At 35.2% G+C, this 25,870-nt stretch overlaps 1 protein-coding gene across 2 annotated transcripts in view; it reads right to left on the bottom strand.

The window, feature by feature from the left end:
- The window catches only part of GLS (glutaminase), a 73,263-nt gene that overhangs the window by 18,998 nt on the left and 28,395 nt on the right, over window positions 1-25,870 (bottom strand). Inside the window, exons 7-15 of one of the 2 annotated variants that reach the window (XM_027678130.1) lie at window positions 20,090-20,148; window positions 12,531-12,563; window positions 12,217-12,275; window positions 11,067-11,133; window positions 10,478-10,528; window positions 7,887-8,063; window positions 6,648-6,779; window positions 5,219-5,311; window positions 1,202-4,402 (exon numbers count right to left, since the gene is read on the bottom strand). In XM_027678130.1, coding sequence (XP_027533931.1) covers window positions 4,256-4,402; window positions 5,219-5,311; window positions 6,648-6,779; window positions 7,887-8,063; window positions 10,478-10,528; window positions 11,067-11,133; window positions 12,217-12,275; window positions 12,531-12,563; window positions 20,090-20,148 — 818 coding nt within the window. In that variant the 3' untranslated portion in view covers window positions 1,202-4,255. Of the gene's footprint in view, window positions 1-1,201; window positions 4,403-5,218; window positions 5,312-6,647; window positions 6,780-7,886; window positions 8,064-10,477; window positions 10,529-11,066; window positions 11,134-12,216; window positions 12,276-12,530; window positions 12,564-20,089; window positions 20,149-25,870 lie in introns of those variants that run through there. The other variant, XM_027678129.1, reaches the window with a different exon arrangement.

The following is a 25,870-nucleotide window of genomic DNA, read 5'->3' as shown; positions in this document are numbered from 1 at the left end:
GATACTGGCATGATAAAAAAATAATAAGGCTTTAGTTAGATTTCTCATTGATTTAAAGCCTCCTGCCATCCCTGAAACTACTAGAGACACTTGCAACACTCATTCTCAATTAGACTCTGCAATGAAGGCAAATTATTTAGGTGTATTTAGTCATCCCAACAAGAACTCTACTGAAACAAGTCTATTCTTCTTTCACTGCAGTAACTGCTCCAGGACTCCCTTCAGAAAACTACAGAAATATTTTTTAAATTAAAAAAAAAAACAAACCAACAGTAAAAGCCTACAAACAACATTCAGGATACTAAAACATAATACATAAATTATGAAGCTCATAATTAATTACTCTGTTCACAGCTAACTACTGTGCATCAATGACATGTATGTATCAAGACCAAGAGCCATAAGAGAAATGAAAAACCAACATATTCCATCCCCCCTCTCACCCACCCTCTTCTGAATCCATTGCCTTTTTATTCATCTACCCGCCCACTGGTCTTCTGACACAAATACACAATGAAAACCAAAACGTAAGAGCCAAAATAATTCCATGGTAAATCACCAGTGGCTCTCTCTTTGTACGTACTACTCTTCTGCCTTTCATCATCTTTATGACTTTTACAGAATAAACTCTTTTGATATGGGATATTTTTATACTATTTCATGTTATAACCCAGTCTACAGAAAAGCTAAATTAATAATTATGGCCGTCCTCAGTACAGGCAGACTCCACTATCACTACTAAAACAATGTGGGGTTTGGATCACCTTCCTTGCTACATGTGATTATTATGCTGTATTTTTCCCCTCATAATGCTCAGGATCAGCAGTTACTACCCTGGCACTAGTACCATTAGCCACATATTTTCCAAGTGACTGAATCTGTATCTTCAAAACCAGACAAATACACAGTGACGCTAATATCCTACTGCACCAGGACTTTTTTATTAAAAAAGTCACAGTGAGAAAGTTTTGCTTCTTTGACTTTTGCTTCAACTCTCTAAGATAACAGTTCAAAGAGAAAAAATAATTAGATTACTGTACAAAATGTTTAAGAAATCTTAGGAAGGTTTTCAATGACTGGTTTAACTAAATCTGCTTATTCCACCTACTTTTCCAGAATCTTTTAAGAATGGGGTGCTCGCTATCTCAACTTCAATTTCAAAAACGTGTTCTCAATCGAGAGAAAAAAAATACAATAAAAATCAGCTTAAAATAAATTTATTAAACAATACAAAAATAAGCATGCTGGAAATCAAGATACATAAATAACATACAATGCAAATGAAAAATGGAAAACGAGACAGGTAACTTAACAACTGAGTCAAAAGGTACAACACAAATGCTAAAATAAAACTTTAAAAAGCATTTACATTTCTAATGAAATGTTAATGATGCTGACAAAGAAAAACAAACAAACAGCTAAAATGCTTGAATATCAAGAATTGCTATTACTGTAGCACAGGTGAACACTAAAACCGTTGCAGACTTCACACATGGAATGACCAGCCTCTATCACCCGTCCTTTGGGACCCGCTCACCAGACCCAAGGTAGGTGGGGTAAGTCATCAGGGCAGACCTAACTCTGGCCTCCAGGCACCCTGCCATGAAAAAGAGCCATCTGCAGACATGGCAGGCCAGGACAAGAAACTAATAGTGTGGGCAAGTTACAAAATAATTGGTTCAAAGGAATCTCCTCCTGAGATTCTCCTCCTAGCTAGAGCTGCCTTCAATTCTGAGACAGGCTTCAAAAGCATATATTACAGAACTGTAATATATATATATATAAATATATAAAGATTGTTTAAGCTGTACCCTAAATATTCTTATTATGCATATTAAAGATCTAGTAGTTTCTTTATTTTTCTATTTCCCATGCAGGACTTGACTCTACCACAAGTTCTATATGTAACTGACAAACATAAATAGGGTAAAACTTTATTTTCAAGTTGAAACCCAGATGGAAAAATCTTCCATCTTCAACCACATTTTTAGAAGTGGTTTCAAACAGTACTAAAAATCCAGATGGGTAGAGTCAGATCAAGCAAATCCTGCATCATGCATTTTCCATTTTTAATTAAATCAGTAATTTAACCAGCAACATGTCATCATTGTAAATACTTTTCATTAGCAGCACAGACACATTACATTCCCTCTTGCAACGGAGGGTATTTCAGGTAAGGACATGTACTTCTGCAGAATCTGAATACTTGTTATGTCTCTGTAGCTACTAGTTTACTGTAAAATCCTCAAATGGGTGAGACATTTTTCTAATACAAGACTTTGCCTTTACTCACTTTATTTTCAGGATAAGCACTGACAAACTTAACCTTATCATCAGTGATAAGATTATAAAATAATTATTATTCAGCAATGTATGACTGACACTTATTACTGACATCTGCACCACAGATCTACCTCTTCATCCCAGTAGGGCTTCAAATTCAATGAAAATTGCTTAAATACTTTTCATCCCAGGCTTCAAAGACAGGGAGCCCATCCTTTTACAATACATTGCTAAATGAAGATTATTCAGGGTTTCGTCAGAGTTTTTTTTCAAAAGTTTATGCAAAATAACAATACCTAAACAGAGTAATTAAGAGGAGCTTGCTTTTTCAGAGAACATCAACTTTGCTTTATGCATCCTCCTAAACTCATAAACATCTAGATAGGTCAAAAGAGGGGCAGGAAAAATTGAACTCTCCCTTTCAGCAAAACTCACATATGAACTCACCTTGGAGTTTTAGATAAACTGAAAAGGGAGAGGGACAGGGGAAGGTGAGAAGAGGTGAAGGAATTGTGTGTCATTACCTCTTAAAATCCTCAACCAGCTAATACCATTTATCATTGCTTGGACAAGTTTTCTGCAGTTTTATAAACTCGGACTCTGCGTGATGTGTAATGGGGATGGGATGTATCAGATTATTTGCAAACTTATAAAAGGGATGCAGAGAATAATTTTCTTAGATTTTTAGCATCATAAAGAATCTAATACCTACAAGTGTCAAGAATTTAGCAAATCTTTGACCTCTGTCCAGCATTGCCTACAGAGCCTATTTGAAGCTTAAATACATCATTTTGAGCTACACCCTACTAAAGATACTCAAATTATCAAATTATGCAGCTTAACAGATGCTGCTGTCTGTAGAAAAATGCAAGTCCTGTTCTTCAGCAAACTGACAGAGCTGCAAACTCAAAATCATTTAAAAAAGATATCAATTAATGATAACTTTTTAAGAATTTGCTCATGTGTAAGTGAATTGAAACCTCTGATCTTCATAGATGAACATGCGCACATATTAATGGTTGAAAACTAAGTTAATTGTAAACAGTTTTAATAAGATCTACCTATCTGCTCTACTCTGAACATATTTCCTGCTCACTGCTCAGTTGGTTAGCACTCTAAACCCCAGATTGCTTACATTCCTCTCCAGGGTGGAGCACTGCACTATTAGTAAGGCAGACTTCTGAGTCATAACTACCAGCTGGCAGCACAAGCAGCTAGAGAACAGTTGGGTCAGAAATCTTTCTGCTTTGTTAGTTAACTTGCAAATAAGACAGGTTTTTTCCTCCTCCTCCCCGTTTCTCCCACTACTCCCCAGCCATTTTTGCTCTTTTTATTTAAATATTGGCATTAATAATTATTAATGGTCTGATTAAAAGAGAAAAATAATCTTCACTAGCATGGCATATGCAAAGGGTCCATTTCTGTTCAAAGCAATTTGAAAGCTCACATTAAAAAGGAAAGGATATGATAATAACATGACTCAGAACCTATCTCCACTTAATATACAATTATTTAGAGATTCAGGAATTTGCTGTATTTTGCTGACACTATTTTATATTTTAATTCATATTCTCCTATCTTTACATGCTGACCCTTCTCAGAGGACATGTAAGTTCTTGCTTAGCTCTAAAGCTCATTTACTTAAAATTCTGAGATATAAACAAAAATAAACAGATATACACAGAAATGGTATATCTTTGAAAACAGTAAGATTCACCTTTTTTTTTTTTTAACTAAATGTGTTCTAAGTAACTACAAAAGTCAGTTAACAGCTTTGGGTTTTTTGTTTGCATGTGCTTTTTCCCCACCCCGCCCTTGAACTTTGACAGTCTTTTTGGTATAGCATACAGAATTTACACAAAATATATATATAAATGGAACACCAGGCAAACAATATTCAAATCAAAGTTAAATCTAGAGATGCTTGAGGGTTTGTAAAATGAAGAACTTAATGAAACTAGAACCCATTCGTTTAGTTCTGCTCTCCCCGACCTTCCATTCTATACACTATGGTTCTGGAGATGTCCTCGTTTGATTCAGGTGACACTTTTTTCCACACTGTTTCTTTTAAAGCAAGTTCTTGCTGGAGATTCTCATAGTCCATTGGTCCAAAGGAATGCTAGTTGTTCAAGCAACATACATTATTCATTAGTGTATTTGAAGGAAAAAAAAAAATCCATTCTTGCAGTCAATGCTAATAGACTCAAGTTTTTCAGCTCTTCACATAAACTGCTATTTTCTCTTTTCCAGTTATAAAAAATTCAAATTCAAAACTTGGTAATTTTTAGATGTATACATGCATATCGAAGCACTTTAAAAATCATTCTACTGCATCTTCTCCTACTGAAATCTTCATGCCTTAGTCAAAACATTAATGGTAATGAAAACAAAGAAGTTTTCCTTATCTCAGGCACCCTCACAGTTTTATCTTTTCAGTCCATTCCCAGATATTGCTTTTGCTGCTTCCTAAGTAACAGGCTCTTGTCTACAGGATTATTCACACCTGAATTCACTGCCTGTGCAACTCTCAGCAAGACATGTGGTCTCAGAGATATCCCCATGAAAAGTACAGCTAAACACAGATCTCATGCATTGCAGCAGAGAACAGAAAGGTTAAGCCCACCAGCTGGTCAAGTCTTTATTAAAGGCAACCAGTACAGTAAAACTCTTAGATCAGATATCATCTACTAAATCTAGTGGGGGAGATGAACTGCATGAAATGGAGTTACAAATCTAATATGAAATTCTACTGCATGAAACCCTGTGACTGTGTGGTCCACCCAGGTAAGTGTCCACTAATAATGTAAACTAACTAGATTATCTGAAAGCTTTGATGCAATACATGTCATTGAGCAGTTTTGTATTTAGAGAAGAACTTCCTGTATTTCCTCTGATGTCTACTAACAACACTCACTAAACACAGACATCAACTTACCCGCTGATCACCACCTTCTCTGCGAGGATCAAGCTTTTTTGCAAAGTGTCTCAAATTATCGTAGTTATGGAAATTGCACAAAGAAACCAGATCCTGTAAATATTTAGAGAACATTCATTATTATCTGCATATGATAGCCAAATGCATACAAGATAATAATACTACTGTTTACGTTTTACATCATATCCTAGCAACTTAAACCAGCAATAAGAGAAGTTTATTTAATAAATCCATAAGGCCCTTTGAATGCAACATAATTACACTGTAAAGTTCTAATAAAACCTTAAAACTCCTTCTTAAACAAGTAACAATTTGCAAAATATCTATTTTAATACCTTCCTATTCCAGCTGTATGGAACACTTCAGGAACAGAAAGAATAGCCTGGGCTAGTCCAGTACATCAAACTTCAACCAAAAGGATGAAACAAGAAAACATGTGATACAATGGATTCTAATTCAGTTTGAATTACAGCATGAAAGGTTATAATTACAAAACTTGGCTATGCTGTTCTATTTTTAAAAGTGAATGTTACATTCACATTACCTGTACACCATGATCATGAATCAGTTTTTAGGTCTCATTACCACACACATAAATGCAGTAAATCCTATTGTTCTATGATTTTATAGTTAAGTTAATTTGTATGAATGTTAGATAAATAGAAGTATGAAAAGTTTTAACTGCTGCTCAACCTCCCATTTATAATTACATCACTGGTATTACAAGGTAGTTTTCAGGAGAAGAGAAACAAGGAAGAAAACATTTTTCACATTCTCCTCTCCCACAAAACATCTTTATTAATCATTACATAGTACTCTACAAAATCTCTCCTGCTTCTAATGCTGCTATCAACAGACTATCCACAGCCCTTTCACTGGCAAGAGATGAAGCTAGGAAGAGCTTGCCCAACAGCTGGGTCTGATCTATAAAGACATCTTTTATGTCAGATGGTTTACAAAAATCAGCTTAAAAATACATCAGAATGGCAATATTTCATTACAGCCTTCTTCTTTTATTGCAAAGAAATAAGAGTTGCGTTTCCAGCATTTTGAAAATTGTTCACTTTATGACAGGAGAGGGGGAAAAAGTCTGTAGAGCTCTACAGCTTCTAATACAGTATACAAGAGACCAGCGCTTTCATTACTTCATGAACTGCTCCTTTTCAAAGCTTTTCCACAACAGATTTCTCTAGTGTTTTTGGCATCGTATTTTCTAAATGGTCACTGAATTCAAGTGCTATTTATTACTGAATTATTATGTGTATTCTTGGACTTCCAGCCTTGAACCAGTGAAACTTGCTATGTAGGGAAGAATCAAAAATCACTATTTAATTCACTTAGACCTCAGCTATGCTAACGGAAGCTCAGTAAACATCAGCTGCAAAAGGAAAAAAAAAAACAAGAAAAACCCAAAGGCAATGCAGCTTACATGACAAAAGTGAATTCCTTTAACACTGTTGCCCATCTTGTCCAAAGGAGGTGACCAGCACATCAAGCCCATGACATTAGGAACAACCAGAAGAATCCCACCAGCAACTCCAGATTTTGCAGGAAGACCAACCTATAGAATAAAGAATTACTGGCCTCTGCAAACATTCTTCACTATTATAACACAGTGCATCAGCATTTCACTGAAGATTATTATGCAGTATTTATAAAACATGGATCTGGAAAGCACTTTAAGCTGGGAAAGCATTACTACTTATCTCTTTTTAGACAGACAATAACCTGAAGCAGAGTTGTGGCAATCAAAGGTACACAATCATAAAACTATTTGCTGCCAGGAATACGGTGAGTCAGTAACGCAGTGAAAAAAGATAATTTAAATCTATTATAAAAAAGCAATTATGACTAAGCAGTAGTGCACAAGTGTATCTCTCATGAACAGCTTGCAACGATGTAGTAGCACGAAGCCATATAAATTTTTAAAAATCTTGACGGGAAAAGGTAAAAAACAAAACCACAAGAAAACTGAAGAGTCTGTCTATGAAATAACACAATAACCTACTTATTTACTATCTGGACAAAGGCATTACTTTTTTTCCAATAGGAATTAACATCCTTGTAGCTCTCTAAGCAGTAACTTTCAGGTCACACAAAGCATCCTAATCGGTTTTACATGTATGAAGGAAAAACCAAAAATGCTCAAAACAAAACGCTGAGAGCACAAATAAGATACAGCCCATCTTGAAATACTTACATGTAAGGAACATGCTGCTGGAAAATAGAAGCATGGTACATGTGCTCTGTGTGACAGACATTTTTACAATATGTAAGGACAATTCATGAGCCTGAGTTAGTGAAGAAAAAGTGAATAAACTGTCTGCAGTTTTCTGAAAGAAAACTGTCTGCAAATGCTTTCTGCTACCTTTTACTCCCATGTAGCAGGATTTCTTCAGTTATGTTTTCAGTTACACCTGCATCATGACCTGTTTCTCCCACGAACAGCCCTTCCCAGTGAAGAGTAATTATGTTTTGACATGAAAAGGATTCCCAGTTGTGAAGTGGCAGAGTGCCATAAGGTATGTGATATTAGTCATGCCATGAACCCTAGGTGATATTTTCCCTTTTGGCGTGCTCACTTTCTAAGCAATTCCTGGAACACGGAAAACAGTAGCAGAGATTTATCTTCCTGGTCAGCTATAATTAATATCTGAAAACTACTTACATGGAAGGCAAACTGCCCTGAAAAGTCATACATGCCACAGGAATGCATTAAGCTCAAGGTATTCCGGACTGCTTCAGGACTCAGTACTCTTTCACCAGTGATTGGGCAAAAGCCACCGTTAGCCAGAGTTGCTGCCATCACACTTGCTGATTCACATGTTACTTCTATTGAGCAAAGCTTATGAAAAAGAAATAGAGATTATAAGCACTGATACTTCCAGCACAGTAAGGCCAACTACTGCAGGATCAACAATACGTCTCTACACAAATAACATCTCAAAATCACCTGCAGCATAACATTTGTTACAGATGACACTAAAAGCATCAATTAATACAGTCTGAATCTTTCTACTATAAAGATCCCAGTGACAGTGTTTGTAAGCCCTCTCAAAAGTTTGGGACAGTATTTTTTATGGGTTAGTGTTTCTACTTGATTCCTCCCCCCACCCCCCCTTATGTTCCTTTGAGAGGACGAGGTCTGTAAAACAATCTCACTATTTTGCATCTGCTTAAACGGCAAAGCCACAGAATGACTGTTTTTTTTCAATCTGAGCTCATTTTGTGTGGGTTTTTTTTTTTAAAAGCCTTAGAAGATCCCACACATTATTAGAAGTACATTTTAAAGCTGCAAATTCTAGCACATGCAAGTCTTAATGCCAGCACTTCCTGCTGATGCAGCCTTATTTCACCTTTCTCATATATGCTTTTTTATATAGTAATGATACAACCACACAATAGTTTTTCCCAGGATCCCTGCTTCAGTACAGACTATACATACTTTGGTGACACATCAGGAAATGTGATATGATGCCATCACCTGATGCTGCCTCATTTCTGCAGAAACCAAAAGATAAGTTGGTTTCAACCTGAAGCTGAAATGCTGCTCTAGAAAAGTAAACAAACTAACGCTTGTATTCTCGCTTTTGCCAAACAGTCATTACATGATACTTCATGAAGTTACCTAAGCCACGTTTGCATGAGTAGTTACTACCTGGAATTCTTATTTTCCGGGTGCCAAACTCAATACATCCTAGTCCAATCAACTGGAGTTGCAAATCAAGAGATTGTCAGAGACGCATCTAAAATGGCAACTGTGTTTTAAACATATGAAGTATTACATAATATCACCTACTTTGAAAAAAAAAATCCTTTCTAGGTTCTCAGTTTAAGCACCTGCATTTTGTACCTTGTTTCTCTAAACTGAGAATAATCCATCCTCACTTTACAGAGATAATAAACAAATAAGTTTATTCCTGTTCAGAAAGTTCCCAGTTACACAAGGGATGAAGGAGCATTACAGAAAACCCAAAGAAAGAAATAACTAGATTTTTAAGTAGAATCTGAGTGTTGGAAAGTTAGCCTTGTACCATAACAAGAAAACAGAAATGCCGCTCGTGTATGAGCTACCCTTTTTGGGACTTTTCAAGAGAAACAGAAAGAATGACACACAATCATTAAATTAGTGATCAGAATGCACAAAAAATGAGGCCAAATTAAATACATCAGACAAGTTAGCTTTAGCATTTCTTAACTTATGAATAGCTTTGTCTCAGAAGCATATCAGGTCTTGAGGCAGTGGGATACAAAGCATTTAAAAAGCATGTTTAAACAGTAAATTCAAATAAATATCAGTTCAAATATCAAATTCAAATACTGGTTTTGTTCTGTCAGAAGGGAAGTTCAGAGTAGACTATTAGCTTGTACCTACTTTCTAACTCAACAAGAAGTCAACTGTAGTTAATCACACACACCTTACTTCATAAACAGTCATCCATCTGATCTAAAGATAAGAGCAGGTGCATCCCAATAGAAAAAACTCAGACAAAATTTGCATTTTGAAAATAATGGTTTATACTTTGCATAAGTAAGAGCAAGTCTCTGAGTCAAAAACAGATTCATTTTGAGAACTGAACTCTTTATTTCTTAAGCTCTCCCAAATGAGCTGAATCAGTTACACAACTTGAACTGCCTCCTGAGAACTCTGTACAGCAGAGCTGACTGAGTTGGGAATGTTTTAACATCAGGAAACCCTCACTCAGGAAATACCTCGCACTTGCCAAGTTCTCATTTTGTGACAGTTGCAAATAACTCGCTGAAAGTGAAAATGAAAAAAAAATGGGGGAGGGGAGAATATATGTGACACGACTCTTTTACTCATAACCTTTGAATAAACAAAAAGGAGGAGATACTTATATTACTTCACTTGTAACACTACGCTTGAGCTTACAAAAGAACATGCATTCTTCAGTTACACGGAGTTTAAAGTACTTCCCAGTACTATAAGAAGCAGCAACCCGAAGAAGCAGAAATGTTTTGTCAAACTCACTGAAGTAATAAAAGACATTTTAAGCTTCTACCTATTAGCCTTTTAAAGATTATTGCTAGTTTCCATTAGCAACAAAGACATCTAAGTACATCCCCTAAACAAAAGCAAATCTGGATACATCAAACATACATCATTCATTTCCAGAGTCTAACAGAAGCTGACAAGTTTAAGTCATTAAAACCTTCATATCTAGGCACAAATCAGTTTCTACTGCTTATATTAGCAATTCTAAGTCTACAGTCAATCTCAATTTTAAAGTCAGTTACCTGAAAATAGAAGTCTAGTATAGCAACCATATCCGTGCCTTCAGGAAAGCACTGAGGAAGAAAAATAAAGGGTCTTTAGGTAAAATTATTATTATTTTTTTACAATATTGCTTTTAGAAAAACATAAATTAAGCTATATTTTGTCAGCATACTAAGCATTAGGCATATTTTAAAATAAATATTTAAATGCAACAAGTAGAAATATTTAATCAAATCACATTTTAAATAAGTGCAGTGAAATCAATAAGCTATGTATTAAAATACTTTTCAGTACAGCTTTTAACATCTTTAAATCAGTAAACTGAAAAATGCAACTAGGAGTTTTATAAAGTCATCTGGACAGCACAGATTATGCATTTTACAACAAACAAATTAACATGGCTATGATAAAAAAAAAAGTTTAGAGGTATTCTATTAAAATGACATAAGAATAATCACACTCTAAATGACAGCATTTTGAATAACAGTGAGAAAACATATACAGTATTAATTTGTGCCATACTGTACATCAAATAAATTAAAACTCTTCACAGACTATGAAGAAACCCCACCACAGAGTCTTCAAAACGCATTTAAAAGAGATATCAACCTTTTTTTCTTTCAAGTAGTAGCCAATTGCAAAGTTTCTATCTCCACTCTCTCTTTCAGACTGGAACCTATAAGTGAAAAAAACAAAACAAAAAAAAACCAAATAAACACAAGGCAACATGTCAAACTTGAGTTATGCATAATGTCATTTACGTCTGAACACAAATATTCTACTAATGGGACAGAAGTTCCATAAACGCTCATCCCAGTTCACCCAGATGGAGTGAATTAGCCTTGACATCCAAATACACACAGTAGTGGTGACCTACACATACATAAAGGAGATAAGAGAGAGATAAGGCAAAGAAGGGTAAGATCCTACTCTTGGAAGCCTTTCTAGATAGCCCATAGTGGAATGAAACATCCCACACTGAGATAAAGTGAGAGGGTCATTCCCTGAGCACTCTGACCAAACCAGAGGAATCTGGGGATTAAGAGGCAGCTCAGACAATGATCAGACTGAGGGTTGCACTCTTTATCATGATGATTAAGGTAAGGATGTAACCTAAAGGAGGAATACGTACGATACAAGGATAAGTAATTCTCTCCTGCCTGGTTCCTTCCATGGTACACACCTTTTACAGGAACAAAGCTCAGGAAAAACACTAGTTATCTCATTCTGTCTCTCTGCATCTGCATGCCAGCTGACAACCTGGAAGCAACTCTACTGTGTGGAATCTTCATGATTTTCCCTGTGCTGCCTCAAAAAGCTCTCAAGATTTCTGGAATGCTATAACACTGATTTTATAAGGGAACTGTTTGTTTGAGAAAAGCATTTAAATATGCAAAATAAAAAAACAGAACGAGTGCCAGTTGTATGAACTATGCTTTCTAACACATTTGATATGCAGCTATCAACATGCAGAGTTTAATTTTTAATACGAATGCCAGGAAGAGAAGAGTTGCACTTACAGCTCTCACTGCCATAGCACCAACAGAGCACTAAGACAGAATAATGACAGTTCAAAGAGGTAACCAAAACTTTTAGGTGAAATTTAGCCACACTGATGCCAGAGACATGCACAACTTTAGTTGTAAATTTTAAGCCAAGGAGACCCTCTGATATTATGGATGTAAATAATTGAACTTATACCAATTACCAGTTAAAGCACTTTCCACCCAACTTCATTAAGTAAATAAAAAATACTTACGTAGCATTACTGAATCCAACATACTCATTACCAGCCATTTTATTCATGAACTGCATCACCTGTTAGAGACAAAGAGGGGGAAAAGCATGCTAACACTTTTACACAGTAAAAAGTTATGAACTTTCAACCCAGCCTTACCCCAAAATCTAACATGATTTTATAGATGCAATCCAAATCACTAAATGTTTAAACAATCAAGTGCAGCTACAAAGACAAAACATATATTACTAATATTTCACTTGCAATTCCCTCACCATCTTTAAACTTTTATCACTGAATTTAATTAAAAAAGGAATGTTGTAACATTAACTTACGTAGTCAAATTTTTCTGCATTATTTGCTCCTTGCTGCAAGAAAAGAAAAAATAATTTACAAAAATTGTTAACATAATAAAAGAAGTTAGTTCACTTAACAGTATTAGGATTTTAATGCATATAACTAAGGTATGAGGCTAATTAAGAATAACGATCATTTCATATATTAATGAAAAAATTAAAGTGTTAGGTAAGTAAATCTTTAATTATCATTTAAATAATCCTATAAGAGTCTTATCAAATACCTGTATGTTGGAAACTAAACTGAGAAAGGTATGCTTTACTTTAAGTGCTCTCTATTCAACTTTATGTGCTTAGCATAAGCAAATGCAGTAGCTAAAGCAAAAAATACAAAAGTAACTACAGTCAAGCTAATTACTGTAAAAACACTAACTTTTTACAGGTTAGTAATCCAAAGGTATTCTCATACTACCAACAGAGCTGAGCATAGGGAGGTTCAGGCTAATGAAGTTAAAATATTTCTATGGCTAGTGCCCATACTTAGAATTTAGATTAAAGACTTAAAAGAAAGTGTTATCCCTTACTAAGAAATAATCCCTTACTTTAATAAAAAATATCTGATTAATGTCCTACCTATCAAAAACTGTTTAACAGTTGGAAAAACAGAATTTCACAACATAGGGCATATCATTGTGCTAACAATGTACAGGAAAATCTAAATCCAACTTAATAGGGATGGTTTGTTGGTTTGTTTTTTCAGGGAGGATAAGGGGTGTTACTTTGGGGCTTTTTTCTGCCCTCCCATTTAAGAACATCCTCCAATTTAGCAGCTGCCAGTTAAAGATGTATTAATTCTTTAGAGGGCTCTGATGAGTGACCTTTCAGAAATTTCTATATGAAGAGATTGAAAGAGGAGTGGGAGGTAAAAAATAGTGCAAGGTCTATTGGGGGGACTTCTTAATTTTTTTAAGTAGCCAAGTAGAATTTTTTGAGGAAGTTTAAAAAACAGTGGCATCACATACACAAGAGGAAACAACTTATCTGGAGAAGATGTTTTAATACATAATTTTAATATTAAAGATACTCTATTTAGAATAACAAAACTCTAACAAATCTGAAACAATTCAAGACATTACTTGCACTGCGTTTAGTGTGGGGACGGAGAAGGAAGTGGAAAAACGGGAGCTTCATATCAACCAGTTATTTTACTTAAAGAAATGCATAAAGCCAGTCTTATTTCCCACTCTGTATGTGGAATTAGGGTGTTGCAGATAATCTCTGAAGCCCATGCATCAGCTCATCTACCAGAGGATGTGCAGCCATACACGTACAATCACTAGTGAAAGGAACACCACACTGTTTTGTCAAAGTTATGCGCCAGTGGTTACCTTATGCTAAAAGGCTAACAACCTTATTCTTAAAAGGCAATAATCTCTAGCTAATTTGCAATAAGATAAAAAAAAATCATGATACATTTCATCAAAATGTTCCTGTATAATATACCAGAACACAAGTCTTAAAAATTTAACTCCAAATCTGTTCAATGAAAAATAATTAAAAGAAGAAATTACCAACTTCATTGAACTGTTGCAGTTGTCAAAATATTCCATAGATCCTAATGCTGTAAAATATGTAACAACATTTAAACCACAAAAACCTTTTCAACCTTTCAAATGCACAATGAACATCTTTTTCTGGGAAAGTGGGTCAGCATTAGTTATGGGATGCTGCATTGATAATTGTATGGTTAGACATGTATAATAAATTGAAACAAGTTCTGTTGTTAAAAAAAAAGGAAGAGGGAGAAAGGGATCATGCTTTCTGAAAAAATATAAATGCATAATACTTCACTTTTTTGTTTTGCCCAGTTGAAAAAAATTCCCCTCAACAAAAACCTAGCTTTACCAGCAGCACACAAAACTGGTGGGCAAAAAGACTCAATGCAAACTTTTTCCACATGAACTCTTTATAAAAAAGGTTCCTTTTAAAGTTTACAACTAAAGTCACAGTTTGGGAAGAAAATCTTCAGTATATTAACTCAGGCAATGCGTTCTTAGTCCTTGATGTTCCGCACACTTGTATAGGTATTTTATATCAAACACAAAAGCATTGTTACTGAAATTAGACTGCTCATACACCTAAACTATTTGCCAAAGCAATCACATGATCACAACCTCAGTAGATTTACCACAACATGTAACTGAAATAGAAAACTCTACTTCCATACACACCATGACTAAAAACCCAACATATTAGTTTCCCTCTTTCAGCAGCCTCCTAAAAAGCTGAAGAGACACAGGGGCAACACACATTCTATAATTAAAATTCAAGTGCAAATATAAAATCCTAACATTCAGAATACTGAGCAGCTTTTCCAGAATAATCTAAACAAACATGAGAGACAAGAAAACTTCTGTCCTTCCCACAAGTGCTTCTTATTTTTTTGCTTGACTCTATAAACCTCTGAGGTTGGGGGCACTGTGACAATATTTCTTAAAAAGCATTTTTTAAGTTCAAATGCAATTCACCTGTCCAAAACATCAATGAAAACATTCCATGCACTAACTCCACAAACACTCTGTACATTTACTGGAACATATGTTCATATACACACTTACTTATACATGCTCGTGTGTATATACGTATGAGAAAACACTTCTAAATGAATACAAAATTAAATTTAGAATGTTAAGATTGAAGCAGTTTGATAGGCAGAAAATTCAAACTTGCAGAAGACAGCTTAGTACAATTTTGTAAACACTTCAAATACCAATGGACACTATGGCTGTCGATCATAAATTTGAATTTTTTGACTGTGTCAGGTTTTAGTGATCTTCCCTTTTTTTCCTAAAAAAAACCTAAGCTACTTGCATTGTATTATTTGTATTTTTACTAGGAAAATGTAAACAGCTGCAAAGGCTGCGTGCCTACGTAGGAAAGAGACCCACAGATACTTATCAGAGCTTGTAATAACAAAATTAGGCAATATTTATTAGAAAAGTAGTTAATATTAGTCACTCTTCATTGATCAACATTCAGTGTTTACATGATTAGGCCACATAAGCTCTTACTATGTGTCTCTTTTAAGTAATTTTTCAATTTTGAATCTAAGCAAAATTAGTAGAAACATCTTGATCATGAGAAGTTTATAATCTTCTAATAACACAAAATTCTTTAAGAATTAATTTCTGGAGTCTTTAAAGCCAAAATTATAATCTAACACTATACTGTGATGAAAACATCTAGAAACAGAAAGTCATAATACTATGTCGGAGTGCAAGAAAACTTTTTTATATTTGTGCAGTTTTCATTCAATTATCAATGTCTTTATTTCAGCTTTCTGTACTTATGCACTTTTTAAATTTCATTTGTTAATGTGGTTCTGTTCTGTGAGAACCGGTGCCTTGACTGTTCAGTGTACCATTTTCAGCTCTGAAATACTGGAGAGTACACTGTCACAGACAGCACTTGACCCACTAAGACCAATACTATTACTATTTCAAACACATATAAAAATTATTTATGTGTCCTTCACTTATGGGCGCATGTGACCACTGAATACATGTAATTCACAGTGTCTACTGCATAGTCTATGTAAATAACACCCAGTACACTTGAGTTATAATAAAAAGCAAGTGCAGAATAACGTGGACACATGTTCTATCCAAAATAAGTTACTCCAAGAAAATTAATAACCTAGGAAGAGAGGATACATCATCAAAATAAAGACAAGTATCTGGCAGAGAAGATCACAATGCCAACACATGTTTTAAAAGTGGTATGTACATACATTCACACATCAGTCTATCAGGAAGAATAACTGGAGTGGTAGCATAGAGCAATTAAGCTAAATCAGTACTATTTATTGCAACTATAATAAACCCAATAAGCCATGCCTTTTCCCACCTCTCAAGTATTAGACTAACTGCATAGGTTTCTTAATAACTGAATCCTGACAGCAAAAAGATGCTCAGCACAGCTAGACAGGTTTTTTCCACCACTCCTTGACTCATTTATTTTATGACTTATCAGGATATGTAGAAAGTTCTTAAAGTGTATTGCATACACCTCTATGTTTTATACAAAAAAAAAAGCTCCCGTTGAATTAAGGGGTTTTTTAGGGTCAGCAACACCAGTATTTTCATTTTCTCGTACACCAAATTTTTGCAAGGACTATGAATATCACTATCTTACCCCCAACACATCTAAATGTTTCCCACCTTAATTCAAGACCACAGAATACTTCCCTTCACAGAGCATTCGAATGTCTACACTGTCTGTGTAGGGTCCTGTGTGTGGCTGTCAGCACTTGAGGATTTATAGATGCTTTATGTGCCTGAATCTTTGCTGTTAGATTAGGAAAACTTTTAGCTACAGATGGAATGTTAAAGCATACAATAAAAATGACTTAAGATTAATCCCTTGTCCTCTGGAGATTCCTTCCACAGCCATCTGCCTTCTTCCACATATTTCACTCTGAACCCTTCCTTTTCCTCTCACCCACACTTCCAACATGCCAGTCAGTAAAGGTAACATGGAAGTGGCAGCCAATGACACAACCACTGGACACAACCACACCATGCCTGGGGTTGACAAGCTTTGAGAACTGTCTAAGATTTAAGAAAAAATAACAGATCAAAGGAGTAAAATCTAGCCATACTACACTCAATAAAGGATTTTCTCAGTCAATGTCATGTGCAAAAAGCTGCACTGAATCTGTACTAAATTTGTACAGGAGCTGAATCATCTTCTTTCGAGCACCTGTATTTCCTTGGAGACGTGGAAGAATTTACCATTTTATCAAATATCACTCTTCCACAAGCTCCTGTAATTGCCATTACAATTTTCTTTTGATAACAACTATTTGAAAATTGTTGTAACTATGTCATTTATATAACTAGTAATAAAGGCAAATGGCTGTACAACTATCAACAAGGGAAAAAGGTCCTTAGGGTTTTTTTAGACTTCATTTCATTAAAAGTGACCCACAGGACGTCCTTTTGCTAATGCATTTTTATTGTAGATACATGCTTTAAACTATAGAACAGTCTGTGGAGTGTAATGCAAGTAGAATAAGAACAGGGTCATGAGTTAAGGCACCAAAACATAAATACATCGTAGCCCCAAACATTTAAGCTGGCAGAAATATGATACAGTCATGCCTAAGTAACTCAAACAAATGTACAACTTAACATGCACATACCCTTAAATTATTTATTATTATGAATAGCGAGGACTAAATGTAACCTCACAATTTAGGTCCATACTCTGTTCCAAGGTGCATATACCAAACTCTTATGGCAGTCAGAACTGGGTATGTGATGCTAAGAGCCCTTTTTTGCCCTAAAATGTTAACATATTACATGTTAACATATTCTGACAGAGAGATTACTCCAAGCATCACCTCTGATCCATAAGTAATCATAATCTGTGTCAGACTCTTAGGACAGCTGTGTGCAAGATCATGGTATACCCACAGCTGCTAAATTCAGTAAAACAATGTACTGTCAGTACAATGTGAATTCTGAAAGACTTCTAAGATCAATTTCTCAGAAAGAGATAAAATAATGAATCTCAAAGGAGATAAAAGCATTCTTAACCATCAAATACAGCAACAATCTCTCCATAGCTATCAACATGCTAACATTAGATGAATCTGTCATACACAGTGAATTCAACCATGTTTCATCTCTTAATTTTCTTGGACTCTAAGAGCCATACACAGTCTTCAAGACATATAAGTAGCACCTTAAATAAAGAGAATGAACACAGAGGAATTGAGGGCAAAACATGAGTTAATGAAGCCACCTTTTTCAGAAAAACATTTGGTATTAGATCAAATATAAAGGTGAGTTACTTAAATCACCAGTTAGTAGGAATACTGTTAACTTGTAGAATATAAAGAAGGTACTTCACAAAAAATACAACTATTAAGTAATTTTGTACCTGTGACCCTCCACGTAATTTTCTTCAGAATATGTTTAGCTTGGTTAGTTATTCAAATGATAAATGGTATCTTAGTGAAAGCAGTACATAAAATAATCTACATTTTAATCACACTGAAAACAAATAATGGAGTGTGATAAGTAAGATATGCGTCCACTAGACGTGCAGCTACTACATGCAAAAATGTTAGTGCAATGCAACACTCTTAATAAGAACATTACAGAAAAAAGATTAAAAAAATACAGCAAAACCAATCCCCCAACCTTCTAACAAATATCACAATGGCATGCAATAAACAAATTTGTGTTATATATTCAGAAGTACACCATTTATCAAGAACTACGTGCCTTCCACAAGAGGCACATGCTTGTGTTTTGCCTTATGATCAGTAGGGCATGTTGTAGTTGGACTAACATTTTGACACTTCAGACAAATGTGTTAAGTCATATTTTAAAATTCACTATTATCCAAGTGAATTTCAATGCTCAGTCAACCTTCAAAAAATATTAAATGTGAATAAATTTACCTGTCATACTTAAGGCCATTTTCTTTCTCCTACAGCTATTAAAGATAAATGTCTTTAAGCAGGAGTTCTTACACCTTCTTTAAATATAAAATAACAGAAAATCATGATCTAAGTAATTTTAAAACCAACAATTTGGAAATAGGAGGTAGGACATACACTGTAACTAATGGGCTTTGAAACGTAATAAGAAAAAGGTTGTAAACAAGATTTTTAGACCTCTGAAGTAACAGTATTAAGTTTATTACTTAAAAACTCCAGGGGACTGACATGTTCCCCACAACTCTATGCAGGTACCCATAGAAAAAGAAATATTTTTTGTACCTGTGGCTACCAAAAAAGGCAGAAAATATAAGTAAAGTATCTGGCAAACATTAGCATTACATGAAGTTTATACCATTAACAATTTCAAGGCATAAATACAGCTATTCTATGGAAAAAATAAAATGCAGCATTCCAAAAGTCTCAAGATCATGGACTAAAGATGTTAAGTCATTATTCAGCCATGATTTACTCAGCAAAATATGAGTAACTGTTTCCAAACACTCTTATTTTAAGAAATTACATTTACATCCCAACAGCAACCGTGTAACATAGAAGGTAAACATAATTTAGTTGCACAGTATGTTAACAGCACACAAATTCAATATTAAGACTGACATTCAGATACAGCGACACTGCTCCTGTAAAGCATCTTCCATTTCCTCTGCACAGCAAGAAATACTCTCGTAACTTTATGCTATATGAGAGCATTAAACATTCCAAAAGATATTTCTGAGTGCTATAAAATATATTCCTGAGGAATATACTTCCACAGCATTTAACGAGTATGAGCCAATATTCTCAAGAGACTATCACAAGTTGTGCAGCTAAAGAAGAAAACCAAAACATTACCACTAAAGAAGAAGAGACTCTTTCAGCTGCACTGTTACATTTTAAAAACTACTAGTCTAACACTGCATTTGTTTGGGCTGCTATTTCCAAAATACCAGAGCTTGTCTACCTGCCAATGAGTAAACTTCCATCAGACACTGCAGACAAAAATTGCAAACAGTTCATAATCTGTACAAGATACTTTCTCTACATTCTGTTAAAATACTCCAAGAGAAACTAAAAATTAACTTTTTACCTTGATTAAAGATGTGATCACAATTGCTCCAGCATTCACCATAGGGTTATGAGGCCTGTCTGTGAAGTGAAGTTTTCAATTAGAAATATATTCGAAGACATGTTTGTCAAACAAAACCAGTCAAGTGTTTAAGTGAAAAATTATTCTACATTCATGTATGACTTAAAGCTATTATTACAGTTTTATATAATCCTAAATTTTTAAAAAATCCTGCAATCCAACATTACACACAATTTTTTGTAATTCTGAGCAAAGTATTTTACAGCTGAGAGCACACTAAGCCTTAGGCTACTTCACCAACCAGTAAGTTATTCCATTTGGTATAATTTCTTTTCTTGAGAATTATGAACCCTTTCCAGTGCTCTAAGGATTCAACAAATGGAACAACCCCTATAAGACTTTCCAATTTTTCTCCCAAGTTACCCAATCTCAGTGATTTTAAAAGTGTTCAAACAGGTCCTTTAAAAAACAAACAAAATAGAGTTCTCGAATGTCCTTATTGCTGTACATGATTGTTTTTAAGAATCAGGGGGTTCTGCTGGCAGCTTCTGAAATGCAAATAACAATTTACTCATCCTCATTAGAACTTCACTGACTTCATGGCTGACTTGCATATACCTGCTATATTTAAGTTTTCCTTTTTATCACTGACCTCCATATTAACAGTACTTTGGCATTCCCAAGTCATTCTTGGCTGCACATGTGAATGAATCACCTTCTTTTTCATCTTTTTCCAAAAAAACATTCCTTATCAACTGTCTTACTTTTCCCAAATATAACATCTACCTCCTACAGTCACCTTTTCCTTTTTTAACTAACATTTCTGCTGTGCCTTTTATCTAGAATGTTAACTTTTGAGCGTTCTGGTGTCTGAAAACCTCAACCAATTCTCAATACATTAATATCATGACAGGTTTGAATTCTTTTTTTGCTGTTAACTTTATCTCCAAATTTGAATAAAAATACTAATTTAAAAACCGTACAAAAAGTGTTCCATATTTTTATGGATGATATACACACATGTACATTAAAAGGACCTTCAGATCATTGGTTTTTTGGAGATTAGTTTGATATTCACAGCATATACACACACACACACACACATTTGCCCAGGAACATTATGCTGCTCATGGTCAATGGCCCTTAGCCACCTATGACTATCAGATAACCTTCAAAAACTAATCATCAAGTTCCTTTTAGTATTTTTCAGAAAGTCAATATTAAAAGGAACTTACAACTAAATCAAGTTATTCCATTAGTGGCAATATAAGACTAATACCTTCTGTCAGAAAAAGTGAAGCTCCCCTAAAACACAAATTTATTGTCTAGATACTATTTTTAAAGTTGTTAGTGCCATTCCTTATCCCCATAAAACAGGTTCACAAATTGTGAGTACAATTTAATTTGATTGTACTTAAGATCCATCTACACCAAACATCCTGTTCTACTCTACTGTACTAATACAAGCTACTAACTAGGGTCAAATATATTTGACTTTTGATTAAAACTCGATTCTCAGTAGGAAAGACGTAGCACTTCCATAGCTCCTTAAGGACCAGAAACCTGAACACTAGTAGAAGACATTACAAATTAAAATGACCACTCACAGCATCACAAACTGCTGGTCAGAAGGGACATCTGAAGCTCATCTCCTCCACCCTCCCACTCAATGCAAGGCTATTGCCAAGGTTACATCAGGTCAGTCATACCTTTATCTGAGTCTTGAAAACCAACAAACGTGGCAAATCCTCTACCTCTCCAGCAATCCTGTTCATTCTAGAGGACAAGTTTACCCTACAATCCAATCTGCACTTCCCAAGCTACAGCGTGTGGCCACTGGTCCTTGTTAGAGCAGCTGCCCCTACTAAGATGAGTTACAGAACTCTCCATCTTTGCAATTGCACCTCAAGAGTTTTAAGAGGCTTCCAGGGGAGGCCTTAAACCTCCCCTTCCAGCTGCAACTTGGGAGTTACACGAGCCCTGGACTGCACAGCACTGGCAGCTCTCCACTGGAGCCTTCCTCAGCATTTCAGTGTTCTCCTTGAACTGGGGATCCCAGTTCTGGACACAGTCCAACACAGCACTGGCTCATGCATGATCAGAACACACTGTGACCCTCATTTCTTGCTCTAGCAATGCTTCTCTTCTTTAAAGCATCCCCTCCAGTCCATAAACACACTAATGACTTTACCACACCCAGCCCATTCTAAAAGCATTTTCAGAGATCTTTTGCTCTTAATTCTTCTGCACATCTGTATGGTTTCTATCTGCCACACAGTAAAAAGAAAAAAACCAAACCACCAAAATCTGCACTATCTGAATATTTGAATAAAAAGGATATGCAATGTTTATTTAGCATTCAGCAACTCAAAAGCTTATCAATGTGGCATGTCCACACACAGAATACACCTTCAGAAACTCTGTTGCATCTCATTTCTTTGAAGATGTCACCACTTACCTTCAATGTCACAAGGCATTCTTGGGTTACATTCTCCTCTACTCTGAAGATTCCTGTCTGTCAGTGCTTGACATCTCAAGCTACATGAATTTGTCCTGATCACTTTACAACTAACACATTTCCATGTGCTGCCCACACATGAAGAAAGGCAAGAACCTTCTGATAAAACAAAACATGGACTTTCCTGAACATGGTTCTGAAATGAAGCTGTGTGTTGTTCCCCTCTTGATGAGTCAGCGAAGAACATCACTGTGGGAGCCTTCACAGCTGAAGGTACAGCACTCTGGCTCACCACACACTAAAAAAAGTTGTTCTTTGAGGGTCTTTCCTACTGCTGCACAACACCAGCACATCACAGAGCTGAAAAGGACACCTTCCACTAACCCACTGCTGCCTCTTCTAAGCACAACAGAGCCTGTCAGGGTACCCAGGTCCCAGGAAAGCCGTTTTCACTATTATCTGCATAGCACCAAATAATACCACCCAAACGCTTTCCAGAGCTATACAAGTACCTGTAATTGACAGAAAACATATCTTGCCAAAACAGCAACAGGCTTCCTAGAGAGGTGATTGATGCCCCAGCCTGTCATTGTCTAAGAGGCACTTGGACAATGGCCTTAATAGGGAATTGTTGTAGGTCCCTTCCAACTGAAATATTCTATTTTACAGTGAAGACCCCCTCCACAGACTTAAGATATATTGGCCTTCTCTAAGGACTAGGATGCCTAAATAAAATCTTACATTTTGAAAGATTCCTGCTAATTTCAAAGAAGATATGTCTTCCACTCCCATCAATAACACTTCCATTCTTTAAGGTAATTTTCATCTCTTGGGGATATATAGGTTCTGACACTACATTAATTGTTAAGAAAGTCATACACTGGTCTATTTCTGAAGCAGCAGCAACTACTGATGTACCTCACAGTGGGTGCCATCAGCAAGGGGATTCCACGTTGTACAACAACAAAGCATGAAGACTGATACTGTAGTTGCAAGTTTGCCAAAGAGGTGAACAAATTCATCCCTTAACCTTTAGAAAGAGGTAATCCGACTCTGCAAAGCTAACTGACACACTTTACTAAAACCAATCACACACACACACTCTCTTATCAAATAACAAAGGCAATGATCTGCTCAGACTGAAAAAAAAAAGACATCTTTTACACAGCTTCTCTGCAAGTTACTTATATTGCTCTATCATCTCATTATACTTCAGAGTAAATTCATGTCTCCATCCTTAATGAAAAGCACAGGTCATAATAACTCTTCGTCTTTAACTGGGGTGGCCTAATTAAGTCAAGCCCTGATTCAACATGTCTCTTGCATAAACAATCCACCTAACAGCCTCTGAATAGTAAATATATTCTTCACTGATAAGGTGCTGTTTTTCCTGTAAGGAGGAGACACTTGTATAGAACAGACTTTTACACAGAGAACTGCAGTATCTTGAACAGACAGAAGAAAATACAATTTATTTAGTTACCTAAGAAACTTCTTCACTAAACATCACTATTAAATGGTGAAAAATATGTATTTATTTAATAGCCAAAACTGCCTGACAATTAGCACAATTGCTCTGGCAACCTGCCAGGCAATTATGACATATGCAAACTAGACCTTTTCCCTAATAAGCTCAAATTACAACACTTCTCCTCTGCTAGTTCTTCTGACCTTTTTGGTCCATCATTGGCCTTAGGCCTTTTTTGTACAACTGGTCTGCAGCCTTTGAGCACAGCAAGCAGAGGTTGCCACACTTACACCATATGGCATTTTAATACACAGAACAGTTCATCATGCAAGCTCTTGAAATGACATGAAAATGTGTTTCTCCAATAAAAAACTTAGAGAAAGCATTCCATTTTTGGTGAAGAAAATCCTTCAGCAAAATAAACAATTTCCTGGTAATCCCTCATTTAATGAGAATGCAACTTTTATTACTGGGTTAAGTTCCACAAATAATCATATTACTGAGCTAATTCTGCAAATAATTATCACCAAGACAAGGTTTTATGTATGGATAAGGGATACTAACTGTTCATATATACACAGGTATTGTCAAGTTGCATCATGAACTTATCAGGCATGAAAAAAACCTGTAAACTGCTCAGTGACCATAGATAGGAAAATTATTCCTAATAATGCCTGTTTCAGACATATTTTACTATGTAAAATTTCTGATCTACTTCAATCAACTAGAATAATCTTTTTTAAATTAACAAAAATTACTTTACTCCTCCAGAAATCTGAATTGCTGGAGGTGCCATATACTCCCTTCGATAAAACAAGTTTTAAAATTTAACATTCACAAGGTTGCAAAGTTTCCAAATTTCCACTGCACAGCACAGATCATACTCAAAATATAATAATAGGTTTTTTGTTATAGGTTGGCATTTTTAGCTGTAATGTACAATTGTCTTATAATATTCTCCATTCTTTCTAACTTAACTCTTGATACTAGTAAACAACAAAATGGAAGAACATCCTGTTTTAGGAATCTTCAATGTAGTAAATATAAAAACTATAGCTTCAGAGGCACGTCTAACCAGTCTTCAAAGACCTCTGTACCTTGATTACAAACATGAAATTCTACTGTATCTGAATAATTAGAAAACAAATAGATAAAACAAATAAATATCTATACTTTTCTTTTCAATTTTCAAATCCGGTCTTCAAAGTCTTTATGCATGTTCAAACTGACAAATACTCTGCATATCCAAACTTCATACATCACTTTAAATCTACAAGAAAAGTGTAATCCCTTCTTCCCTCCTCATCCATCAATTGCAGAAACTCAGCCTCCCTTCTCCCTGTAACTGAAATATTCCTATTTATTAGACTTCTACCTTCCATTTCAGTCTTTCACTTAAGGGCAGGGTAAGAGGCCATTCAGGTCAGTTCTAACACTTTTTGCTTGTGTCTACCAGCCACAGAGAAACATATTTAAAAATTCAATTTTCTATCATGTGAATTAATCTTCTCTATTAATTTCATGTTCATTGGTCAAACTTTCAATAATCCAAATTCTCTGATGTCTAAGAGTCTTACAAACACTCTTACAGAATAACAGTAATGTAAAAAACCACAGCCCACCAATTCATCTTCTCCCATAAATTCAATTTCAAAAGTAGCACTAAAAAGAAGAAAATATTTATTATACTTTCTGTCATTTTAATAAAAAGAGAAAAAACCCAGAATATCTATATCAGTCCAAAAGACTAAATGGACAATTTTCAGCACCATTAAAACTTTTTTTTATAGTAAATCTTTTGTAGGATATGAAAGACAAGTTTCTTCACACTGTTACAACAGTGTATTTGGAAAAA

The sequence above is a fragment of the Neopelma chrysocephalum genome, unplaced genomic scaffold (genome assembly GCF_003984885.1).
Source record: "Neopelma chrysocephalum unplaced genomic scaffold, ASM398488v2 Primary Assembly neopelma1_44, whole genome shotgun sequence".
Taxonomy (NCBI): domain Eukaryota; kingdom Metazoa; phylum Chordata; class Aves; order Passeriformes; family Pipridae; genus Neopelma; species Neopelma chrysocephalum.
Note: the sequence above shows the minus strand (reverse complement) of the source record. Positions and strands in the feature narration are given on the sequence as shown.